The sequence below is a fragment of the Pseudophryne corroboree genome, chromosome 3 (assembly GCF_028390025.1).
Source record: "Pseudophryne corroboree isolate aPseCor3 chromosome 3, aPseCor3.hap2, whole genome shotgun sequence".
In the NCBI taxonomy this organism is placed as follows: Eukaryota; Metazoa; Chordata; class Amphibia; order Anura; family Myobatrachidae; genus Pseudophryne; species Pseudophryne corroboree.
Window position 1 is genome coordinate 576,999,710 of NC_086446.1, and position 20,117 is coordinate 577,019,826.

Here is a 20,117-nt window from a genome sequence, read left to right on the forward strand (position 1 = left end):
CCCAGTGTTCTTGTCACATATCCCCCTCCCCTGTTTCGACCTAGGGGCCGGAACACTTGTAGCCCCCAAACAGAAGATGCGAGACAATGCATCTGCGTTGGTCAATTGTGTTCCCGGTCTATGTTCGACAGTAAACTTAAAGTCCTGCAACGCTAGAAACCATCTAGTTACACGAGCATTCTTGCCTCTATTTACATACATCCATTTTAAAGGGGCATGGTCTGTCACTAGTCTGAATTGTCTACCCAAGAGGTAATATCTCAAGGTATCTAGTGCCCACTTAATGGCCAAAGCCTCCTTTTCCACAATGGCATACCTTTTTTCATGCTCATTGAGTTTCCTACTCAAATAAATGATAGGGTGTTCGTCCCCATCTCTGGTTTGGGACAGCACAGCACCTATCCCTACCTCTGAGGCATCTGTCTGTACCACAAATTCTTTTGAAAAATCTGGTGTTATCAACACCGGTTGTGAACACAAAGCCACTTTTAACGCTTGGAACGCCTTTTCTGCATCAGGGTTCCATTTCACCACATTTGACTGCTTCCCTTTGGTAAGGTCTGACAACGGCACCGCTGTGGTCGCAAAATTAGGAATAAACCGTCTATAGTACCCAGTAATTCCCAAAAAAGCCCTTACCTGTTTTTTATTCACTGGACGAGGCCAGTTTTGAATAGCATCAACTTTATTCAATTGGGGCCTAATCAGACCTCTGCCTATGGTGAAGCCCAAGTATTTGACCTCCTCCATTGCGAGGCAGCACTTCTTTGGGTTAGCAGTTAACCCTGCCTCTCTGATTGAGTCCAGTACTGCTTGTACTTTAACCAAATGGGACCCCCAGTCTGTACTGTGAATTACCACATCATCCAAATAGGCAGCTGCATATTTTCTATGGGGCCTCAAAATTTTATCCATCGCCCGTTGAAAGGTTGCTGGAGCCCCATGCAACCCAAAGGGTAACATCTTATACTGGTACAGCCCCTCCGGAACCGAAAAGGCTGTTTTTTCTTTGGCGCTATCAGATAAAGGTATTTGCCAGTAACCTTTGGTCAGGTCCAATGTGGTGAGAAACCTGGCTGTTCCCAGCCTTTCTACAAGCTCATCCACACGGGGCATGGGGTATGCGTCAAACTTGGACACCTCATTTAACTTACGAAAGTCATTACAGAAGCGTATGCTACCGTCGGGCTTCGGGATGAGCACTATGGGACTGGACCACTCACTGTTAGACTCCTCTATGACTCCCAGTTCTAACATGGTTTTAACTTCCTTAGAAATAGCTTCTCGCTGAGCTTCAGGAATCCTATATGGCTTTAAATGAACCCTGACCCCTGGTTCTGTGACAATGTCATGTTTTATTATGGTCGTTCGGCCAGGCAGCTCTGAAAATACCTCCCTATTTTGGATGAGAAATTCTTTAACCTGATTGTTCTGATCAGCTGATAATGTCTCTGACACCTTCACTGCGGGAAGCAACCGGGGTGAAGACACCGAAGGGCAAGGCTCCGCTGACAGAGACAACCTATCTTTCCAGGGTTTGATTAAGTTAACATGGTAGATCTGTTCGGGTTTTCTCTTTCCCGGCTGGTATACTTTGTAATTAACCTCATTCACTTTTTCCCTAATCTCAAATGGACCCTGCCATTTAGCTAGGAATTTGCTTTCCACAGTGGGTACCAAAACAAGAACTCTATCGCCAGGAGCAAATTCCCGTATCTTGGCACTCCGGTTATAGACCCTCTGTTGAGCACTTTGGGCCTGTTCCATGTGCTCTCTGACAACAGGTACCACGGCTGCAATCCTATCCTGCATTTGTGTTACATGCTCAATAACGCTTCTATAAGGAGTGGGCTGTCCTTCCCACGTCTCTTTGGCAATATCCAACAGCCCTCTGGGGTGTCTACCATACAACAAATCAAATGGAGAAAACCCCGTAGAGGACTGAGGAACTTCTCTGATGGCCATTAACAAGTAGGGCAACAAACAATCCCAGTTTTTCCCATCTCTCTCAACAACCTTTTTTAACATACTTTTTAATGTTTTATTAAACCTTTCCACCAACCCGTCAGTTTGGGGATGGTAGATGGACGTCCTGAGGTGAGTGACCTTAAATAACTTGCACAACTCTTTCATGATCCTTGACATAAATGGAGTACCTTGGTCAGTCAAAATTTCTTTTGGTATTCCCACTCTACTAAATACCTGCACCAGCTCCCTAGCTATCGCCTTGGTTGTGATAGTGCGTAAAGGGACAGCCTCAGGATATCGAGTGGCATAGTCCATAATTACCAGGATATACTGATGGCCCCGAGCAGACTTTAACAAGGGCCCCACGAGATCCATGGCTATTCTGTCAAACGGGACCTCTATAATAGGCATGGGAACTAGTGGGCTCCTGAAATGGGGTCTAGGGGCATGATACTGGCATTCAGGACAGGAAGAACAATATTCAGACACTTCTTTATAAACCCCTGGCCAAAAGAACCTTTGTAAAACTCTTTCAGTGGTTTTTTCTGCCCCTAAATGTCCTGCGGTAACGTGACTATGAGCTAAATCTAGTACCGTTCTCCGATAAGGCTGGGGAACTACCAGCTGTTCCACCACATCCTCACCCCTTTTGACAATGTGGTACAAGAGCTCATTACAGATGGCCATGTGGGGATACGTAACCCTGTCACCTGGTACCACAGGTTCCCCATTAACAATCTTAACATTCTCTCTAGCCTTTATTAAGGTAGGATCCTTTAACTGTTCAGACGCAAACAGATCCTTCTTTACCTCCAGGTCAGGCACGCTTTCAGTTCTAACTACTATGTCTCTGTTCCCGGCAAGAGGGTCCTCACTGGACTCCCCATCTGTCACTTCCCCAGCCAAACTAGCAAAAGGCAAAGGGCCAGAAAGTTCCGAAGACCCACGTACATCCATAAAATCACCGGTATTATCAACTGGTTTTTTACTTCTCACATCTGTTGATAACCGTGATTCCCACAGTTTCCAAAAATGAGGAAAATCCCTCCCTATTATGGCCTCATGCACCAAGGTAGGGACCAGTCCCACTTTAACCATTGCTGACCCACAACAAGTTTCTATATTCACCTCAGCAGTGGCATAATGTTGGGTATCCCCATGTATGCAAGTTACCCCAATAGGTATTTGCTGGACCTTTAAGGGGTTCACTAACCCAGCTTTCACGAGGGTAACTAAACTTCCTGAATCTAGCAAGGCCTCTACCCGGTTACCCTCTAAGAACACATCACACATTTGTTTTTCCAGCTCAGGTGAAGGTACCACAGTACAGGCTAACCTAGCAAAGAAAGACATTCTGCGACATTCAAAGGCAGCATCACATTGCATGGGTTCTTGCGTGACTGGGCAATTGGCAATAACATGACCTGGCATACCACACCTAAAACATTTAACCACACGATTATCAACCCGTTTGGGCAGCATAGACCGTTCTAGCCCCATTGGCCTGTCTCCAGGGCCAGTGTTTACAGTCTCTCCAGCCTTGCGTTCTCTCAACCGCCCAGCAACGTTTTCCCACGGAACAGTCTTACCAGTCTTTACTGAAGGGCGCTGTCGAGGATCTATGGGTTGCTGGGTGGTCATCAGTAGTTCCTCTGCTGCCAAATACCTCTCTACCATGTCCACTAATTGGTCAGCAGTACCCGGGTTTCCATGGCTCACCCACTTGCGCAGGACCATGGGCAAAGATCTCAAGTAGCGGTCCATGACGACTCTTTCCACCATCTGGGGACCAGTTAATGTCTCTGGCTGTAGCCATTTTTTTGTTAGCTGAATAAGGTCGTGCATCTGGGAGCGCGGAGGCTTCTCCATGGCGTACAGCCAACGGTGCACCCGTTGTGCTCGTACTGACAGCGTGACTCCCAGGCGGGTCAGGATCTCAGTCTTTAGTTTATCATAGTCCCGAGCCTCAGCAGGGCTTAAATCAAAGTAAGCTTTTTGGGGCTCACCTGACCGGAAAGGTGCCAGCAGACTGGCCCACTGTTAGGGTCTCCTGCCCTGTGCTGCCACGTCGTCATGGCAACCGGGAGACAAGTGCTAGTGGAGTAACCTGAGCGCAGCTGATACTCCGGTTCGGGTCTTTTGCTGTGCAGTGGTTATAGGCTCTGTGCACGGCAGGGGATCCGGTGCTGGTTTTTGTGCTCACAGTCTGTGAGGTCTGAGTGGGGCGTGGACAGCACCTGCTTTATAAGGCCTCTTTTCAGGGTAAGCAGATGCTGCTGAATCTTTGTTGGTTAGTCAGTTCATGAAAGTTAGCCAGTACTGTGTAGCTTTGTATTTGTTTGTTGCTTACTGCAAATAGGCCTGGGGATTTGGTATTACACTCTGCCAATCCAGACCTAGCAGTAAGACTGGAGTCAGTCGTTTAGCTTGCTGGGGTTCTGTTACTACTCTGTGAACTTAGCAAGTTTGCGGCTGTATTCTAAGACTTGCCTGTCTAATCCTGTCTCACTGTGCTAGGTGTCAGGGGTCAGTTTAGTGGCAGTAAGCTAAAACCTGTGCACTGCAAGTGAGAATTAGGATTGTGGAGATTCTCCTTGTGTCTATCATTCCATCTCTGACCAAGGAGTTTACTGCCACACCCGTTGGTAACCCTTTAGGGTTTTGCTGTTGCCCTTAGCAACAGCATTTCGGGTTCTCTACGTATTAAAACACAACATCTTGCTTTTCCATCTGAGCAGTTCTAATACAAGGGAGATACCCAGTTCCTTAGCCTCTGGGCTTCTCTGTTCACTTTGTGTGTATTTTGTTACCCTATCACCTTCTATGTACATTATGTCATATCCCCCAGTTTGTCTGTGAGTCCATCTGTTTTGCATAACAGTTCAAACACCAGTACTTTCCTGCAGGCACTGGTGTGCATAACATATTCAGCAGCCTAATACTCCTGTTGAAATTTTGTGGGAATATGGAGCATACCCCTCAAAATACGTTGCAACAGGTGGTCGATCAGGTGCAGGTCCTGACTCGACAATTTAATGATTTGTCCATTAAAATGCACACCTCCCAGGCTGCTGGCGGAGCTCCCGCAGCAGCAGCACCTGCAGGGGTTAAGGAGCCGAAAGTAAATCTCCCGGATCGTTTTTCTGGAGATCGCTCGCAGTTCTTTTGTTTCAAGGAGAGCTGCAAGCTATACTTCCGGCTTAGGCCTCAGTCTTCTGGGTCGGAGATTCAGCGGGTGGGCATAGTGATTTCCTTGCTACAAGGAGACCCACAGGTCAGGGCATATGGGTTGCAGCCTGACTGTCCGTCGCTTAAAAGTGTTGATGCTTTTTTTACGGCACTGGGCATGTTGTATGATGACCCTGACAAGACGGCCTCAGCCGAGGCTCAGATTTCGATCCTTAAGCAAGGGCGAAGGCCAGTTGAGGTTTACTGTACGGTTTTTCGGAGGTTGGCCCATGATACCCAGTGGAATGACCCAGCCCTGAGACACCAGTACCGAAGAGGTCTTTCTAACCAGATAAAGGACCAACTGGTACAATATCCCTTGCCTGATAGCTTGGATCAGCTCATGCAGTTATCCATCCGGGTGGATAGACGGCTGAGAGAGCATAGGCTTGAAAGGGAGACTGAGATTTCCTTCCTTCCCAAGGGAACCTCAGACTCTGAGGAATTTTCTGAGGAGCCTATGCAGATTGGGGCTACCCGCCTCTCCTCGCGTGAGAAGACGCGGAGGAGACAGCAGGGGTTGTGTTTGTACTGTGGGAATAAAGGTCATGTGGTAGTATCATGCCCAGAAAAGCCGGAAAACTTCAGGGCCTGAGGGTGATGGGAAATATCCTGTCAGGCCAGAAGTCAGAATTTCCCAAGAAGACTTTTATCATTCCGGTGACCTTGAAGATCCTCGGTCAAACTGTCAAGACTGAGGCCTTTGTGGACAGTGGGGCCGACGGGGTTTTTATGGACCGCCAATTCGCCCTGAAACACTCTGTTCCCTTATTACCCTTGGCATCGGAAATTGAGATTTGTGGGTTAAACGGGGAACCATTATCCCAAGGTAAAATTACCTCTTGCACTAGCCAGATTTCTTTGTTTATTGGAGCCACACACTCTGAAAAATTGTCCTTTTATGTGACTGTCTGTACTTTTGCCCCATTGGTGTTGGGGTTACCCTGGTTAAGGGCCCACAATCCTCAATTTGACTGGGTCTCTGGGGAGATTCTTAGTTGGGGTACTGATTGTTTCAGGAGTTGCTTGAGCCTTCCAGTCAGGCTCTCGCAGCTAAGATTGCCAGGATTGCCAGGGTGTTATGCAGATTTTGCGGACGTGTTCTCCCAAAAAGTTGCAGAGGTACTACCTCCCCATCGCCCCTATGACTGTGCCATTGATTTGTTGCCAAATGCTAAGCTTCCCAAGAGCAGGTTGTACTCCCTGTCATGTCCTGAGACTCAGGCTATGGCAGAGTACATTCAGGAGAACTTGGCTAAGGGATTTATCAGACCTTCACAGTCTCCAGTTGGGTCGGGGTTCTTCTTCGTGGGTAAAAAGGACGGTTCGTTGCGACCCTGCATCGACTTCAGGGAATTGAACCGTATCACGATTAAAAACTCATACCCACTGCCTCTCATTTCGGTCTTGTTTGACCAGCTTCGTACTGCCACCATTTTTTCTAAGATTGACCTACGCGGTGCGTACAATCTAATCCGAATAAGAGAGGGGGATGAATGGAAGACTGCCTTTAATACCCACTCAGGGCATTATGAATATTTGGTGATGCCTTTTGGGCTCTGTAATGCCCCAGCAGTCTTCCAGGATTTCATGAATGATGTGCTCAGGGAATATTTGGATAGATTCTTAGTTGTATACTTAGATGACATCCTAATCTTCTCCCATTCCCTGGAGGAACATCGGAAGCATGTACGCTTAGTCCTCCAGAAACTCAGAGACCACCGGCTTGGGGCGAAGCTGGAGAAGTGCGAATTTGAAGTTCAGCAAATCGCATTTCTAGGATATATTATCTCCCCAGAAGGTTTCCAAATGGAGGGTTCCAAGGTACAGGCAGTCCTGGATTGGGTGCAGCCCACTAGTTTGAAGGCGCTTCAGCGTTTCCTGGGCTTTGCAAATTTTTATAGACGATTTATCGCTGGATTTTCGTCTATAGTGGCGCCCTTGGTGGCACTCACTAAGAAAGGGGCGGATGTTGCTCACTGGTCTTGTGAGGCTAAAGCGGCTTTTGCCCGTCTCAAAAGGGCATTTGTTTCGGCCAAGGTGCTGCGACACCCAGATCCAGAGCGTCCTTTTGTGGTGGAGGTGGATGCCTCTGAGATGGGTATTGGGGCAGTGCTTTCTCAGATGGGAGTGTCTGATAATCGCCTTCATCCCTGTGCTTACTTTTCCCGTAAATTTTCGCCTGCCGAGATGAATTATGACGTGGGTAACCGGGAATTGTTGGCTATTAAGGATGCACTCGAGGAGTGGAGACACTGGCTTGAGGGGGCTAAGTTTGTGGTCTCAATTCTCACTGACCATAAGAATCTGGCATATTTAGAGTCAACGAAGCGTCTCAATGCCAGGCAGGCACGATGGGCTTTGTTTTTTGCTCGCTTTAATTTTTTGATAACATATCGCCCTGGGTCAAAAAACATCAAGGCTGATGCGCTCTCGCGGAGTTTTGCTCCAATCCAGGAGACCACCGAGGAGCCGTTGCCCATTGTTTCCCCATCATGTATTAAAGTGGGCATTACCCAGGACCTCTTATCATTAGTCCTTAGAGCACAAGAGCAGGCTCCTCCAGACCTTCCGGTAGGTCTTTTGTTTGTGCCTCCTAGGTTAAGACAGCGAGTGTTCCTGGAATTCCATGCCAAGAAGTCGGCAGGTCACCCGGGTATTGCCAGAACTCGGGAGTTGCTATCTAGGGCGGTGTGGTGGCCCTCGGTGGCTAAGGATGTGGATCAGTGGGTTCGGGCATGTGACATCTGTGCCCGAAATAAGACTCCCAGAGGGGTTCCTGTTGGCCCATTACATCCACTCTCTATCCCATCTAAGCCTTGGACCCACATTTCTATGGATTTTGTGGTGGACTTGCCCAAATCCTCGGGGATGACAGCCATCTGGGTTGTCGTTGACAGGTTTTCGAAGATGGCGCACTTCGTTCCACTGGTTGGGCTGCCATCAGCCAGACGCCTGTCTGAATTATTTATGCTGCATGTTGTGCGTCTCCACGGGTTGCCACTTGATGTGGTCTCTGACCGCGGATCCCAGTTTGTGGCCAAATTCTGGAGGGCATTTTGTTCCGATCTCCAGATTTCTGTCAGCTTGTCGTCAGGCTACCATCCGCAGTCTAATGGGCAGACTGAAAGGGTGAACCAGTCCTTGGAGCAGTTCCTCAGGTGTTATGTCTCCAAGTGTCAGACTGACTGGGTTGCTCATCTGTCCATGGCGGAGTTTGCCTATAACAACGCGGCTCACTCTGCTACAGGGATCTCTCCCTTCCTTTGTGTGTATGGGCATCATCCTAAGGCCAATTCTTTTGACCCCCTGGACTCCACGCCTGGTGGTTCCTCTGTGGTTTCGGTCCTTAGAGGTATTTGGCGGAAAGTGAAGAAAGCCCTTGTGTCTGTGTCATTAGTGACCAAAAGGGTTTTTGATAAGCGGAAAAGACCCTGCAGCTTCAAATTAGGAGACTTCGTCTGGTTGTCTACCAAGAATTTGAAGTTGAGACAGCCATCTCATAAGTTAGGGCCCCGGTTCATCGGCCCTTATAAGATCACCAGGGTTATCAATCCGGTGGCATTTCAGTTAGATCTGCCCCGTTCTTTGGGTATCAATAAAACATTCCATTGTTCCCTTTTAAAACGGGCGATTAGTAATCCTTCTTCCAGTGGAAGACCTTCCCCTCTTCTGATACGTGGCCAGAGGGAGTTTGTTGTTGAAAGGATTCTTGACTCCAAGGTGGTTCGGGGTCGGCTGTCATTTTTGGTGCACTGGAAGGGGTATGGCCCGGAGGAGCGGTCGTGGGTGCGCAGTTGTGATCTTCATGCCCCCAGACTGATACGCTCTTTCTTCTCGCAGTTCCCCGATAAACCCGGTGGTAGGGGTTCTTTGACCCCTCGTCAGAGGGGGGGTACTGTTAGGGTCTCCTGCCCTGTGCTGCCACGTCGTCATGGCAACCGGGAGACAAGTGCTAGTGGAGTAACCTGAGCGCAGCTGATACTCCGGTTCGGGTCTTTTGCTGTGCAGTGGTTATAGGCTCTGTGCACGGCAGGGGATCCGGTGCTGGTTTTTGTGCTCACAGTCTGTGAGGTCTGAGTGGGGCGTGGACAGCACCTGCTTTATAAGGCCTCTTTTCAGGGTAAGCAGATGCTGCTGAATCTTTGTTGGTTAGTCAGTTCATGAAAGTTAGCCAGTACTGTGTAGCTTTGTATTTGTTTGTTGCTTACTGCAAATAGGCCTGGGGATTTGGTATTACACTCTGCCAATCCAGACCTAGCAGTAAGACTGGAGTCAGTCGTTTAGCTTGCTGGGGTTCTGTTACTACTCTGTGAACTTAGCAAGTTTGCGGCTGTATTCTAAGACTTGCCTGTCTAATCCTGTCTCACTGTGCTAGGTGTCAGGGGTCAGTTTAGTGGCAGTAAGCTAAAACCTGTGCACTGCAAGTGAGAATTAGGATTGTGGAGATTCTCCTTGTGTCTATCATTCCATCTCTGACCAAGGAGTTTACTGCCACACCCGTTGGTAACCCTTTAGGGTTTTGCTGTTGCCCTTAGCAACAGCATTTCGGGTTCTCTACGTATTAAAACACAACATCTTGCTTTTCCATCTGAGCAGTTCTAATACAAGGGAGATACCCAGTTCCTTAGCCTCTGGGCTTCTCTGTTCACTTTGTGTGTATTTTGTTACCCTATCACCTTCTGTGTACATTATGTCATATCCCCCAGTTTGTCTGTGAGTCCATCTGTTTTGCATAACAGTTCAAACACCAGTACTTTCCTGCAGGCACTGGTGTGCATAACACCCACTGTGCTTTCGGCCAGTTCTCACGCTCGGCAGTCCTTTCAAACGTGGTCAGATAGGCCTCCACATCATCAGCCTCTGTCATTTTCTGCAGGAAGTGACTGGCCCGTATAGAACTAGAGCTGGTTGGAGCACTGACGGCCACATCTCCAACCCGAGCTGCAAGTCTCTGCACCACTTCTGCTAAGGCCTCTCTATCCTGACGCTGTTGCCTGTAAAGTTCATCAACAACTGCCTGCTGTTGTCTCTTATTTTCCTCCATTGCCACCTGCTGCTGTCTTATATTTTCCTCCATTGCCACCTGCTGCTGTCTGTTGGCCTCCTGCTGTAGTCTCCAATTTTCCTCCATTGCCACCTGCTGTTGTCTCCTATTTTCCTCCATTGCCACCTGCTGTTGTCTCCTATTTTCCTCCATTGCCACCTGCTGCTGTCGGTTGGCCTCCTGCTGAGCCGCTGTAGCTTGCAGCAAGGCTTTAAGCAGATCCTCCATGTCGACAGATTTTTCAGGCGGCTTTGTAGCTGCTTTCACCCAGGACATATATCAAACCCTCAGGGGTGAGTCTCAGTAACTTCACACTGGGCTGTATCTGCATAAACCACCGTTTTCTGCAGGCCTCACAAAGCTGCTGCTTTCACTTATGCGCAGAACGGTGTGCTCGCATTCTCCACCAAGTTGTAACACTGTAGGGGTGCAAGGCGCCTTTTCCTGGGGAATATGGCCGCACGCAGCAGCTGAGGAACAACACAAGTCCAGTTTCTGGTACAACTGACCCCGGCCAGTTTTATTGAAACAGAAAATAAAACAAACCCCAAAATAAAAATACCTTGCCTGTCCGGCACTAACTAAACATAAGATATTCCTAACTGTCACTAAACAAAACACAGAGTTCTTCAGTACATACTGTATAGCTTACTTGCATCAGAAAGCGTGTCTCTCACACACAGATCCTGCAGCCTTCCCAGGCAGTCTTTTCATACTAATCAGGTTAGAAGCACTATAACACTCTTACACAGCTGAAACCCTGATTAGCCCTCTGTGAGGCCAAAGACCCGAACTGGGCCCAATGTCTAGAACTCGCCTTATCTCTCTCTCAGAGCCTTTACCCAGCTTTTACAGCAAACTGAAAAGGTTCAGACAAAACAAAAAGCATTTTTCCTAGAAGTTAACATTTTCTAAAACATGTAAGACATGAACCTGGGACAAATATACCTGCCCTCAAACACTATCCCAGTGTTCTTGTCACAGTATGTATAAAGAAGAAAGAAAAAAAAACCACGGGTAGGTGGTATACAATTATGGATGGACTGCCGAGTGCCGACACAGAGGTAGCTACAGCCGTGGACTACTGTACTGTGTCTGCTGCTAATATAGACTGGTTGATAAAGAGATGTAGTATGTATGTATAAAGAAGAAAGAAAAAAAAACCACGGGTAGGTGGTATACAATTATGGACGGACTGCCGAGTGCCGACACAGAGGTAGCTACAGCCGTGGACTACCGTACTGTACTGTGTCTGCTGCTAATATAGACTGGTTGATAATGAGATGTAGTATGTATGTATAAAGAAGAAAGAAAAAAAAACCACGGGTAGGTGGTATACAATTATGGATGGACTGCCGAGTGCCGACACAGAGGTAGCTACAGCCGTGGACTACTGTACTGTGTCTGCTGCTAATATAGACTGGTTGATAAAGAGATGTAGTATGTATGTATAAAGAAGAAAGAAAAAAAAACCACGGGTAGGTGGTATACAATTATGGACGGACTGCCGAGTGCCAACACAGAGGTAGCTACAGCCGTGGACTACTGTACTGTGTCTGCTGCTAATATAGACTGGTTGATAATGAGATGTAGTATGTATGTATAAAGAAGAAAGAAAAAAAAACCACGGGTAGGTGGTATACAATTATGGATGGACTGCCGAGTGCCGACACAGAGGTAGCTACAGCCGTGAACTACCGTACTGTGTCTGCTGCGACTGGATGATAAATAATGATATAAAAAATATATATATATCACTACTGCAGCCGGACAGGTATATATTATTTAATGACGGACCTGCTGGACACTGTCTGTCAGCAGAATGAGTTTTTTATAGAATAAAAAAAAAAACACCACACAAGTCACACGACGAGTGTTTAACTTTTTCAGGCAATCACAATATAGTATACTACTAACTATACTGGTGGTCAGTGTGGTCAGGTCACTGGTCAGTCACACTGGCAGTGGCACTCCTGCAGCAAAAGTGTGCACTGTTTAATTTTAATAATATGTACTCCTGGCTCCTGCTATAACCTATAACTGGCACTGCTCCCCAGTCTCCCCCACAATTATAAGCTGTGTGAGCACAGTCAGATATATACATAGATGATGCAGCACACTGGGCTGAGCAGTGCACACAGATATGGTATGTGACTGAGTCACTGTGTATCGTTTTTTTCAGGCAGAGAACGGATTATATTAAATAAAACTGCACTGTCTGGTGGTCACTGTGGTCAGTCACTACTAAACTCTGCACTCTCTACAGTACTCCTAAGCTCCAGTAAATCAAGTGTCTCTGTCTCAAATCAATCTCACTCTCTCTCTTCTAATCTAAATGGAGAGGACGCCAGCCACGTCCTCTCCCTATCAATCTCAATGCACGTGTGAAAATGGCGGCGACGCGCGGCTCCTTATATAGAATCCGAGTCTCGCGATAGAATCCGAGCCTCGCGAGAATCCGACAGCGTCATGATGACGTTCGGGCGCGCTCGGGTTAACCGAGCAAGGCGGGAAGATCCGAGTCGCTCGGACCCGTGAAAAAAAACATGAAGTTCGGGCGGGTTCGGATTCCGAGGAACCGAACCCGCTCATCTCTAGTACATACGTGGGCGCACGGAAGGTGCGAAACGTGAGTGCGTATTTACGCAAGCGGAAGTTAGCCGCATAATAGAAATTGATTGTTAAGGTGGGATAAAACACATTTTAACAGGTAACCATCCGATTTTAAAGCACATTACTTTAATACTTTGTTTAAAGTGTAATACCTTTGAGGGATGTTATCAATCACTGGTAAATTACTTTTTTTTCTGTACAGAAAATCTAAAAGTGTGAGTTGTTGAAAAGAAAGTGTGAATGCATTGAACTCCATGACCAATTCGGGTTCCCGTAGAAGACATTGAGTTAGCAGAGGCTCAGTGGCGTGGAGTCTAGCAACCTCACGTATTTATTGAGATTGACGCACGTAGTGAAGAAACGTGCAGAGGAGCGTGATGTGATGTTATGCTCCGGCTGTGGAGCGCAGCTAGTGGAATTCGACTCCCGTGATCGTAGGGCGTATAGATAACAAGATAACAAGTATCTATAAGCTGTGCGATTGGACTGCACGTCTGTGTGTGAGATACGCGGTGCAGCGTGATACCATTTGCGTTATTCTGCGCAACTGTGTCATCATACGCGCTGTGATAGCATATGCAGACGTGATTTGTGTAAAGAAAAGGAAATTTCGCTGACTCTCAGGAAACATTCCAACAGGCTTTCAACCTCCACTGAAAAAGGTGGGGTATTAATTCTGTTAATGCTCCATACTTCCAGTGCAGGGGTCTGGTAGGGATCCTCACTGGGTACGCAGGAAATCACTAATGGAGTGAGTCATGGTACATTCCAGCGGAGAAGGAGTGGATGAAAAGCGCTCCAAGGGACTTTTCACCGTTGTCTCGAGTTGGCCATTTGGTGATCGTGTTAAAAGGCCCACGAAGGAAGCCAGATGTGCACGCGAGAGGCGTTCAGGAGCCAGGGTTCAGGCTGAGGAGCAGAGGCCAAAAGGGTCCGCTCGGTATATTATGTGTGGGAAATATGGTCCACACACAGAGGCTTTTTGTAATGATTGAGTACGTATGAATGGTGGAATATAATTTCCAGTGATTGGTGGTTTTGATCCTGAGGTATTGCAGGTAGTATGTTTAACCAAAGTCATATAAGACAAGAACGAAAACATAATAACTGTTTGAACTCGTAGCAACAATAAATAAGAAAAAAAAGAGAAAGCAAGTACACCGCCATATGTGGATGCGGAAACAGTTACAGCCAGCATACAAACTATAGGAAATAATAAAAATAAAATTATGAAAAATATGAATGTAACCTATATATGTACTAACAATGTCAAAGTTTTATTTAGGAGGAGAAGGTGACCTGACTGGTTTCAGCCATTTCTCATGCACTCAGGAGAGTAGTATCCAACTTGTAAAAGAGGAGCTGTAGCCTGCAGGGGAAGTGGCTGAGACCAGTGGAACTAGTAAGTATGGAGTCATTCAAGTACATATATAGCCAAAAATAAAATAAAAATCAAGAAAGTAATAACATAAATGGAGAATATCCTGTCCGCACATTAGTATTTCCCAGTAGGAAAGCGGACAGAGATAGGGTAACCCCCGGGTATTTCTTTTTAATTACCACATAAGAAGTATTCATTTCTAGGAATGCCCTTGTCTAGATAAGCTTGGAAATGTAGATAGAGGCTATCCGTCAGACTCTTAATCTTCAAGATATGGTGGAGGCGGAGACTTCTACAGCCTATTTCAAGCATCAGAAAAGACAAGTAGCTGTCTTTTCCTCATATACACATTTTGCAGAAATTTTGAAAGAACCTTGGCTTAAGCCGGATTCACGCTTTCAGGCTCCTAAAAAATTACATTTTATATCCTTTTGCAGAAGAGGACACAAAATTCTGGGAAACTGCTCCGAAACTGGGTCACGTAGTGGCGATCCTCAGATGTCAGGGGGTCAACATTACTCCATACCTGGATGATTTGTTGCTAAAAGCTCCGTCACAGGAACTTCTTCAACAATACCTACAACGCACCACGGACACTACAATCTTTCGGATGGATTGTGACTTTCCGGAAATCTTTCTTGATCTCCTCTCAGGAGATGGTTTTTCTAGGTCTCCTGTTCGACACAAGAAGTCAGAAGGTTTTTCTACCTCATGCCAAACTTCAGGATCTGCAATCCAGAGTCCACTCCAGGGCCAATATTTACTAATATTCGTGTTTGATTCGGTTTGTGTACTGTTTAAACTCGTTTTGTATCGGGTGCATTTTCATGCAACTTTTTGAATCCATATACGCAAAGTTACGAAGCAGTCGACTTTATGCTTTTCGAGTTTTCCGATGTCGATGCCAGTCGTTTTTTTTTTTGGCACATTTACGGCCGTCATTGTCGTTTGCGTACGTGTTTTTTTTGGATTTGCAGCTTTTTTTCCTAAGTTAAACGCGGCAGCTCTTTTTTCTTCCAGCGGCCGCATTTTCACTTTCAGTTTCGATTTTCATCCCCGTTCGTGATTGTTTGTGTTTCAGATGGTAGGAGTGTCTGTGCGCAACCATATAAATACGCCCCAAACCGTCCGCACCTCGTGGGTTTAGTTAGTGGTGAGGAGGAGGGAGGTTGTGCTGTGGAGGTAGGTGAATTTGTAGTTTGTTGAGGAGTGTTGGTAGCGATTTCTGAGTGTGGTATTGTGTTTGAAAGTCGTCTTGTCATTCTTGTTGTCTTGTATTTTGTGGTTTTGTCTCATTTTTAGTCCAAGTTATTTTTCTTTATAGTCCCTTGTCAGTGTTTGTGTGGGTGTGTGTGGGTGTGTGTGTGTGTGTGTGTGAGTTGTGTAGTGGTAGTGGAGGAGTGTGTTGTTTGTCTTTTTTTCCCCCTGTGTTAACTGTGTAGACACACAATTATGTTTGACTCAGAGGTGGAGGGTGTGAGTGAGGGGGAGGAGGTCGGTCAGGTGGAGGAGGTGAGTGTTAGTGAGGTTAGTGAGGTGGATGAGGTGGGTGAGGTTGCTGCAGCAGCCTCAAGTGACAGTGACAGTCAGAGTGCTCCGCAGCCACGCACCACTACTAAGACTGGGCGGAATGTTAAGTTTAGTTTTGCAGAAAATGTGGCATTGGTGCGTGAGCTGATGAAGTATCAGAGGCAGCTATTTGGCCATGAGTGTGCCAAGGTGCCAACACGGAGGAAGACGATGTTGTGGTCGAAAGTTGTTGCTGCTGTCAATAGTGAGGGGGTGGTCAAGCGGACGGAGGACACATGCCGCAAACGGTACTATGACATAAAGCGACGTGTCAAGTCCAAAATGGCCAAGGAGGCCAAGTCTGCTCGGAAAACCGGTGGTGGGCAGCCCTATATAGCAAGTTATCTGGAGTATGAGGAGCCCATGCGGAGTGTAATACCTCCTGAAGTTGTCTCTGCAACCCATGTCTGGGATTCAGATAGGCCAAGGAAGAATGGTGAGCATGTTTTTTTTTTTTTTGTGTTAAAATGTTTTATTTTGTAATCTGTGTCATGTGACGTTGCATATTACTCCCATCTTCAAGTGTGTGTCTGCAAATTCATTGTTTTGGGTCATGTGTTAGCTAAAAGCCAATGTAACATCTTACTTTATTGTATGTCATGTGTTTTTCAGACAGATATTTTGCATGTGTAGTTTGGACTTGGTGTGTCTCTGATTTGTCCTGCAATAATGTGTTCCTTTTGGTTTTTTTTTTACATTATGACTATGTTTTATATATGTGTTCCATGTTTTTTTTAAGTTAACAAATTCGTTGTCATGTTAGAGGCTGGAGTACTGGAAAGTTGTTTTTAAACCACTTACATGTGTAATGTCATCTTTAGAGAATGTTATTGTTTTGTTTTTTTTTTATTTTATTTGGCTTGTATTTGTACCGTGACACCATACTGCATATTTTTTACAAAAAAATTAGTTTTTAAAATATTTTGGACATATACTGGTAATGTGTCTTTGGAGTGCCACATCACAGAGCAAATTAGATATTGCATCTGTAATATTTTAAAAATCAATACAAAATGAATTTGTCTTTTTTTTTTAAATAAAAAACTTTTCCTTGAACTTGTGGCCTATGTCAGTGTCCTGTACATGTTTGGCTGTCTTGATGTTGCCATAGTGCATATGTGTTTTGGTTGTTTTTTGTGTTTAATATTTGGCTTTCTGGTCCTTATGTTTGTTTGAATTAAAAACCAAGCATTTCTAAATGTAAAACTGTTTATAAGCATAATGGGTGGATGTATACACAATAGCATGATTTATGAATATATCTCATTTTATACAGTGTCTGAAAAAAGCAGTACTACTCGTCGGCCAGTAAATCCTAACACATCTGATGATGATGACGCTGCGGAAGCAGGTAAAGTGTCCATTGTAGTATAGGGTATGCTTGTAAAGGAATGGCCATAACAAAATTGCACTTTCATTAAAAGGTCCATCAAAAGAAGTATGGAGCAGCAGAAGTGGCTCTTCTGGAAGACATCACCACAAGAAACCTGTGGCGGAAAAGAAAGCAAGGTCGTCTGTCTCGGCACAAACTCAGCAGGCTACCCCGCCACGAAGATTATCGTCCGTATGTTCCGTGCCCCCACTCCAAATTATGGACACACCTCCAAGACGTCATCCACACTCCCCTCATCTTGATTGTGAGTATCAAACTGGAATCAAAGTGAAAAATGTCAGAACATAATCATAATCAGTCTTAACCGCATTAAGTCAAAACACTTCCAAAATAAAAATACTTACCGCAGTAAGTAAAAGCTGAAATGGAATCCAAACTAAATGTCCTTGTCCACATCCAGTAAAGATATGTATGTACACTTGAGTCATACAGTATGACATTGGGTATAAGATGCTGCAACAAAAAAGCATGTTTTTTTTTTGTTAAAAGTTTTTTTTGTTCTGAAACTCTCGTGTGCTTGAGGTTACATTGCAAAATACATTCAAAAACATTACTATGTTTGTTGGAACAAAGCTATAAGGTAACACATTATGTATTCCAATGTTTTTTTATGGTGGAGTATGTGTGAGCTACAATAAAACTAAAGTGTTTGCTTTCACAATTAAGTAACCAGACACATTTGCCACAAACAGGCATATGTATGCATTTAAGCTATGAGTGATGATGTTGCTAGGCAGAATAGTTGTAAGCAACAGTGAATGACATGTGTTCCATGTGTAGTGTTTTTTTATCATTTCACAAACATATGGATAGCTAACGTAGATATGTTTAATATTTCAGCTTCGAGTCCTGGGACCAGCATCCCTCCGCAACAACACCAACACAGTGACATGGAGGAGACAAACATCTTAGAAATGCTGCCATTAATGCAAGGAATGAGCCCCCCAGCACCTGTGAGTACACCACCACAGCAAAGCACACCACCACCACAACACAGCCCAACAACACCAGGAACACAAGGCCCTGATCAGGTGTTTTGGACTATTTGGGCTAGACAGCAGGCCACTAATGAAGATTGCCTGCGTACGCAGACACAAATGTTTGCAAGCCTACCATCTCACCTCAGAAGAATCTCAAGAAATCTGAGTCGACAAAATGAGCAAACAACCAGAATAGGCAATACCATGGAAGTCATGCGTACAGACATTACACAGGTCATGGGCAACTTACAGCGCATAATGGAAGAACAGCACAGACTAATGGAAGAACAGCACAGACAACAGCAAAGTTATATGAGCATTTTTCAAAACAGTCAAGAGATTAATGAAAGTTTAATCAGAATAGTAGACAATCAAAATGCTGCTACACGTGAACTCAATGCCACCCTCACTAACCTGAATGAAACTCTCAGATGCATGCACCAACAGCAAACAACCAGCAGTTCTGGTACGACTACTCCAAATATCACGTCAGTCTCATCACCACCAAGACGGGCCACCAGAGCACGCCAACATGACAGTGCTAAAGGCAAAGGCCAGGACAAGCAGCCACCCAAAAAAACGTAAAATATCAAGTTAGACATTTGTGATAATTAACACAAAATAGTTTGCAAGTGTTTTTGATGGTTTTCAAAATATCACACTTAGCTCATTGACACTTTTTTTAACATCATTAATTATAAGTGGGCCAAAATAATAGAAAAAAATAGTACGCACATTTATTCATTTTCTTTTTTTTAGGGTATTGGAGGAGGAAAAAGTTGATGTAGCCACACATACATGTTAGCAGGAAGTAAACTGACCACTTGATTTTTTTCTAATCATTACTCTTTCTAGATTCCAATCATTCTCTTTGCCTGCAGACAATCCAAATTACAATGTTAGTGATACATATCTTATCTATCTTATCTATACAACATTACAAGATGAACCCAATTGAGTGGCGTAAAAAGCTTGTAATATGTTGCCTTTGTTTTGTTTATAAAACATTGTCCAAATGAATGTCAGTATTGTTGGGACATGTTTGTGTGTGTTAAAAATTATTAAGCATGTTTTTACACATGATGCATAAACAAACAAATATGTACTTTGACCCTTTAAAAAAAAAGTATAATAATGTATATGTGTGGCAAACTGTGTATTTACTTACACATCATCAAGTTTACAGCATCAAACATGAGTAAAAAAAATATTCATGATTACAGTAAGTTTGTGAGTCTTAAATATGATGGTGCATCACACATAGGGACACATGTTTTCCTCAAGGCTAACATATTATATGTTGAGGAGTGTTTTTTGGGAACACAGGTTCTCAAACTCAGCCATCAGGAACCCACACAGTGCATGTTTTGCAGGTCTACTCACAGAATCACAAGTGACATAATTAGCTCCACCTGTGAACCTTTTAACATATGTCTGTGAGTAATTCATACACCTGTGCTTCTACTGTGTTACTTGAAAAACATGCACTGTGTGTGGTCCTGAGGGCCGAGTTTGTGAACCTGTGCATTAGGACATTACACATAATGATAAAGTAAAATACTAAATGGTTGATGTTGGCTTGTAAGAAATTAGCACTGCAAGATTTCGAACACTTATCCAGACTTAATGCATGCCACTCATAATCTGTTGTTTTGATATTAAAAAAAAACACAATACACATGCAACATTTTTTAAGCATATAGCGAGGGTATGTTTGTATGTGTCAAGGAGACAGACACATTCAGAGTAATGGATTTTGGCAAAAAACACAAAACATCTATTTATGAAGACACAAATGAAATAAGCAAACCAAGCTTACCTTAGAAATAGCGATTTATGATCTGTTGCCTAACCTGCCTCCCTACATCAGTACTCCAAGTATCACCAGATGTCTCTAATTCCTCTGCTTGCTGGCTGCTTTCTTCCTCCTCCTCCTCA

General features: G+C 44.9%; 2 protein-coding genes across 2 annotated transcripts in view; one reads left to right on the forward strand and one right to left on the reverse strand.

The window, feature by feature from the left end:
- Positions 1-20,117, reverse strand: part of CAMK2G (calcium/calmodulin dependent protein kinase II gamma) — a 711,799-nt gene that overhangs the window by 577,335 nt on the left and 114,347 nt on the right. The gene's annotated exons all lie outside the window — the stretch shown is intronic.
- LOC135058038 (uncharacterized) lies at positions 17,159-19,274 on the forward strand. The gene is made up of 2 exons (XM_063963683.1): positions 17,159-17,443; positions 18,040-19,274. The coding sequence occupies exons 1-2, from the start codon at positions 17,398-17,400 to the stop codon at positions 18,762-18,764; spliced, it is 771 nt and encodes a 256-aa protein (XP_063819753.1). The 5' UTR covers positions 17,159-17,397; the 3' UTR covers positions 18,765-19,274.

Coding starts and splice junctions, on each gene's coding strand:
- LOC135058038 (XM_063963683.1), top strand. CDS start 17,398: ATGGACACACCTCCAAGACGTCATCCACACTCCCCTCATCTTGATT. Junction 17,444..18,039: donor ACACTCCCCTCATCTTGATT/GTGAGTATCAAA, acceptor TTAATATTTCAG/CTTCGAGTCCTGGGACCAGC.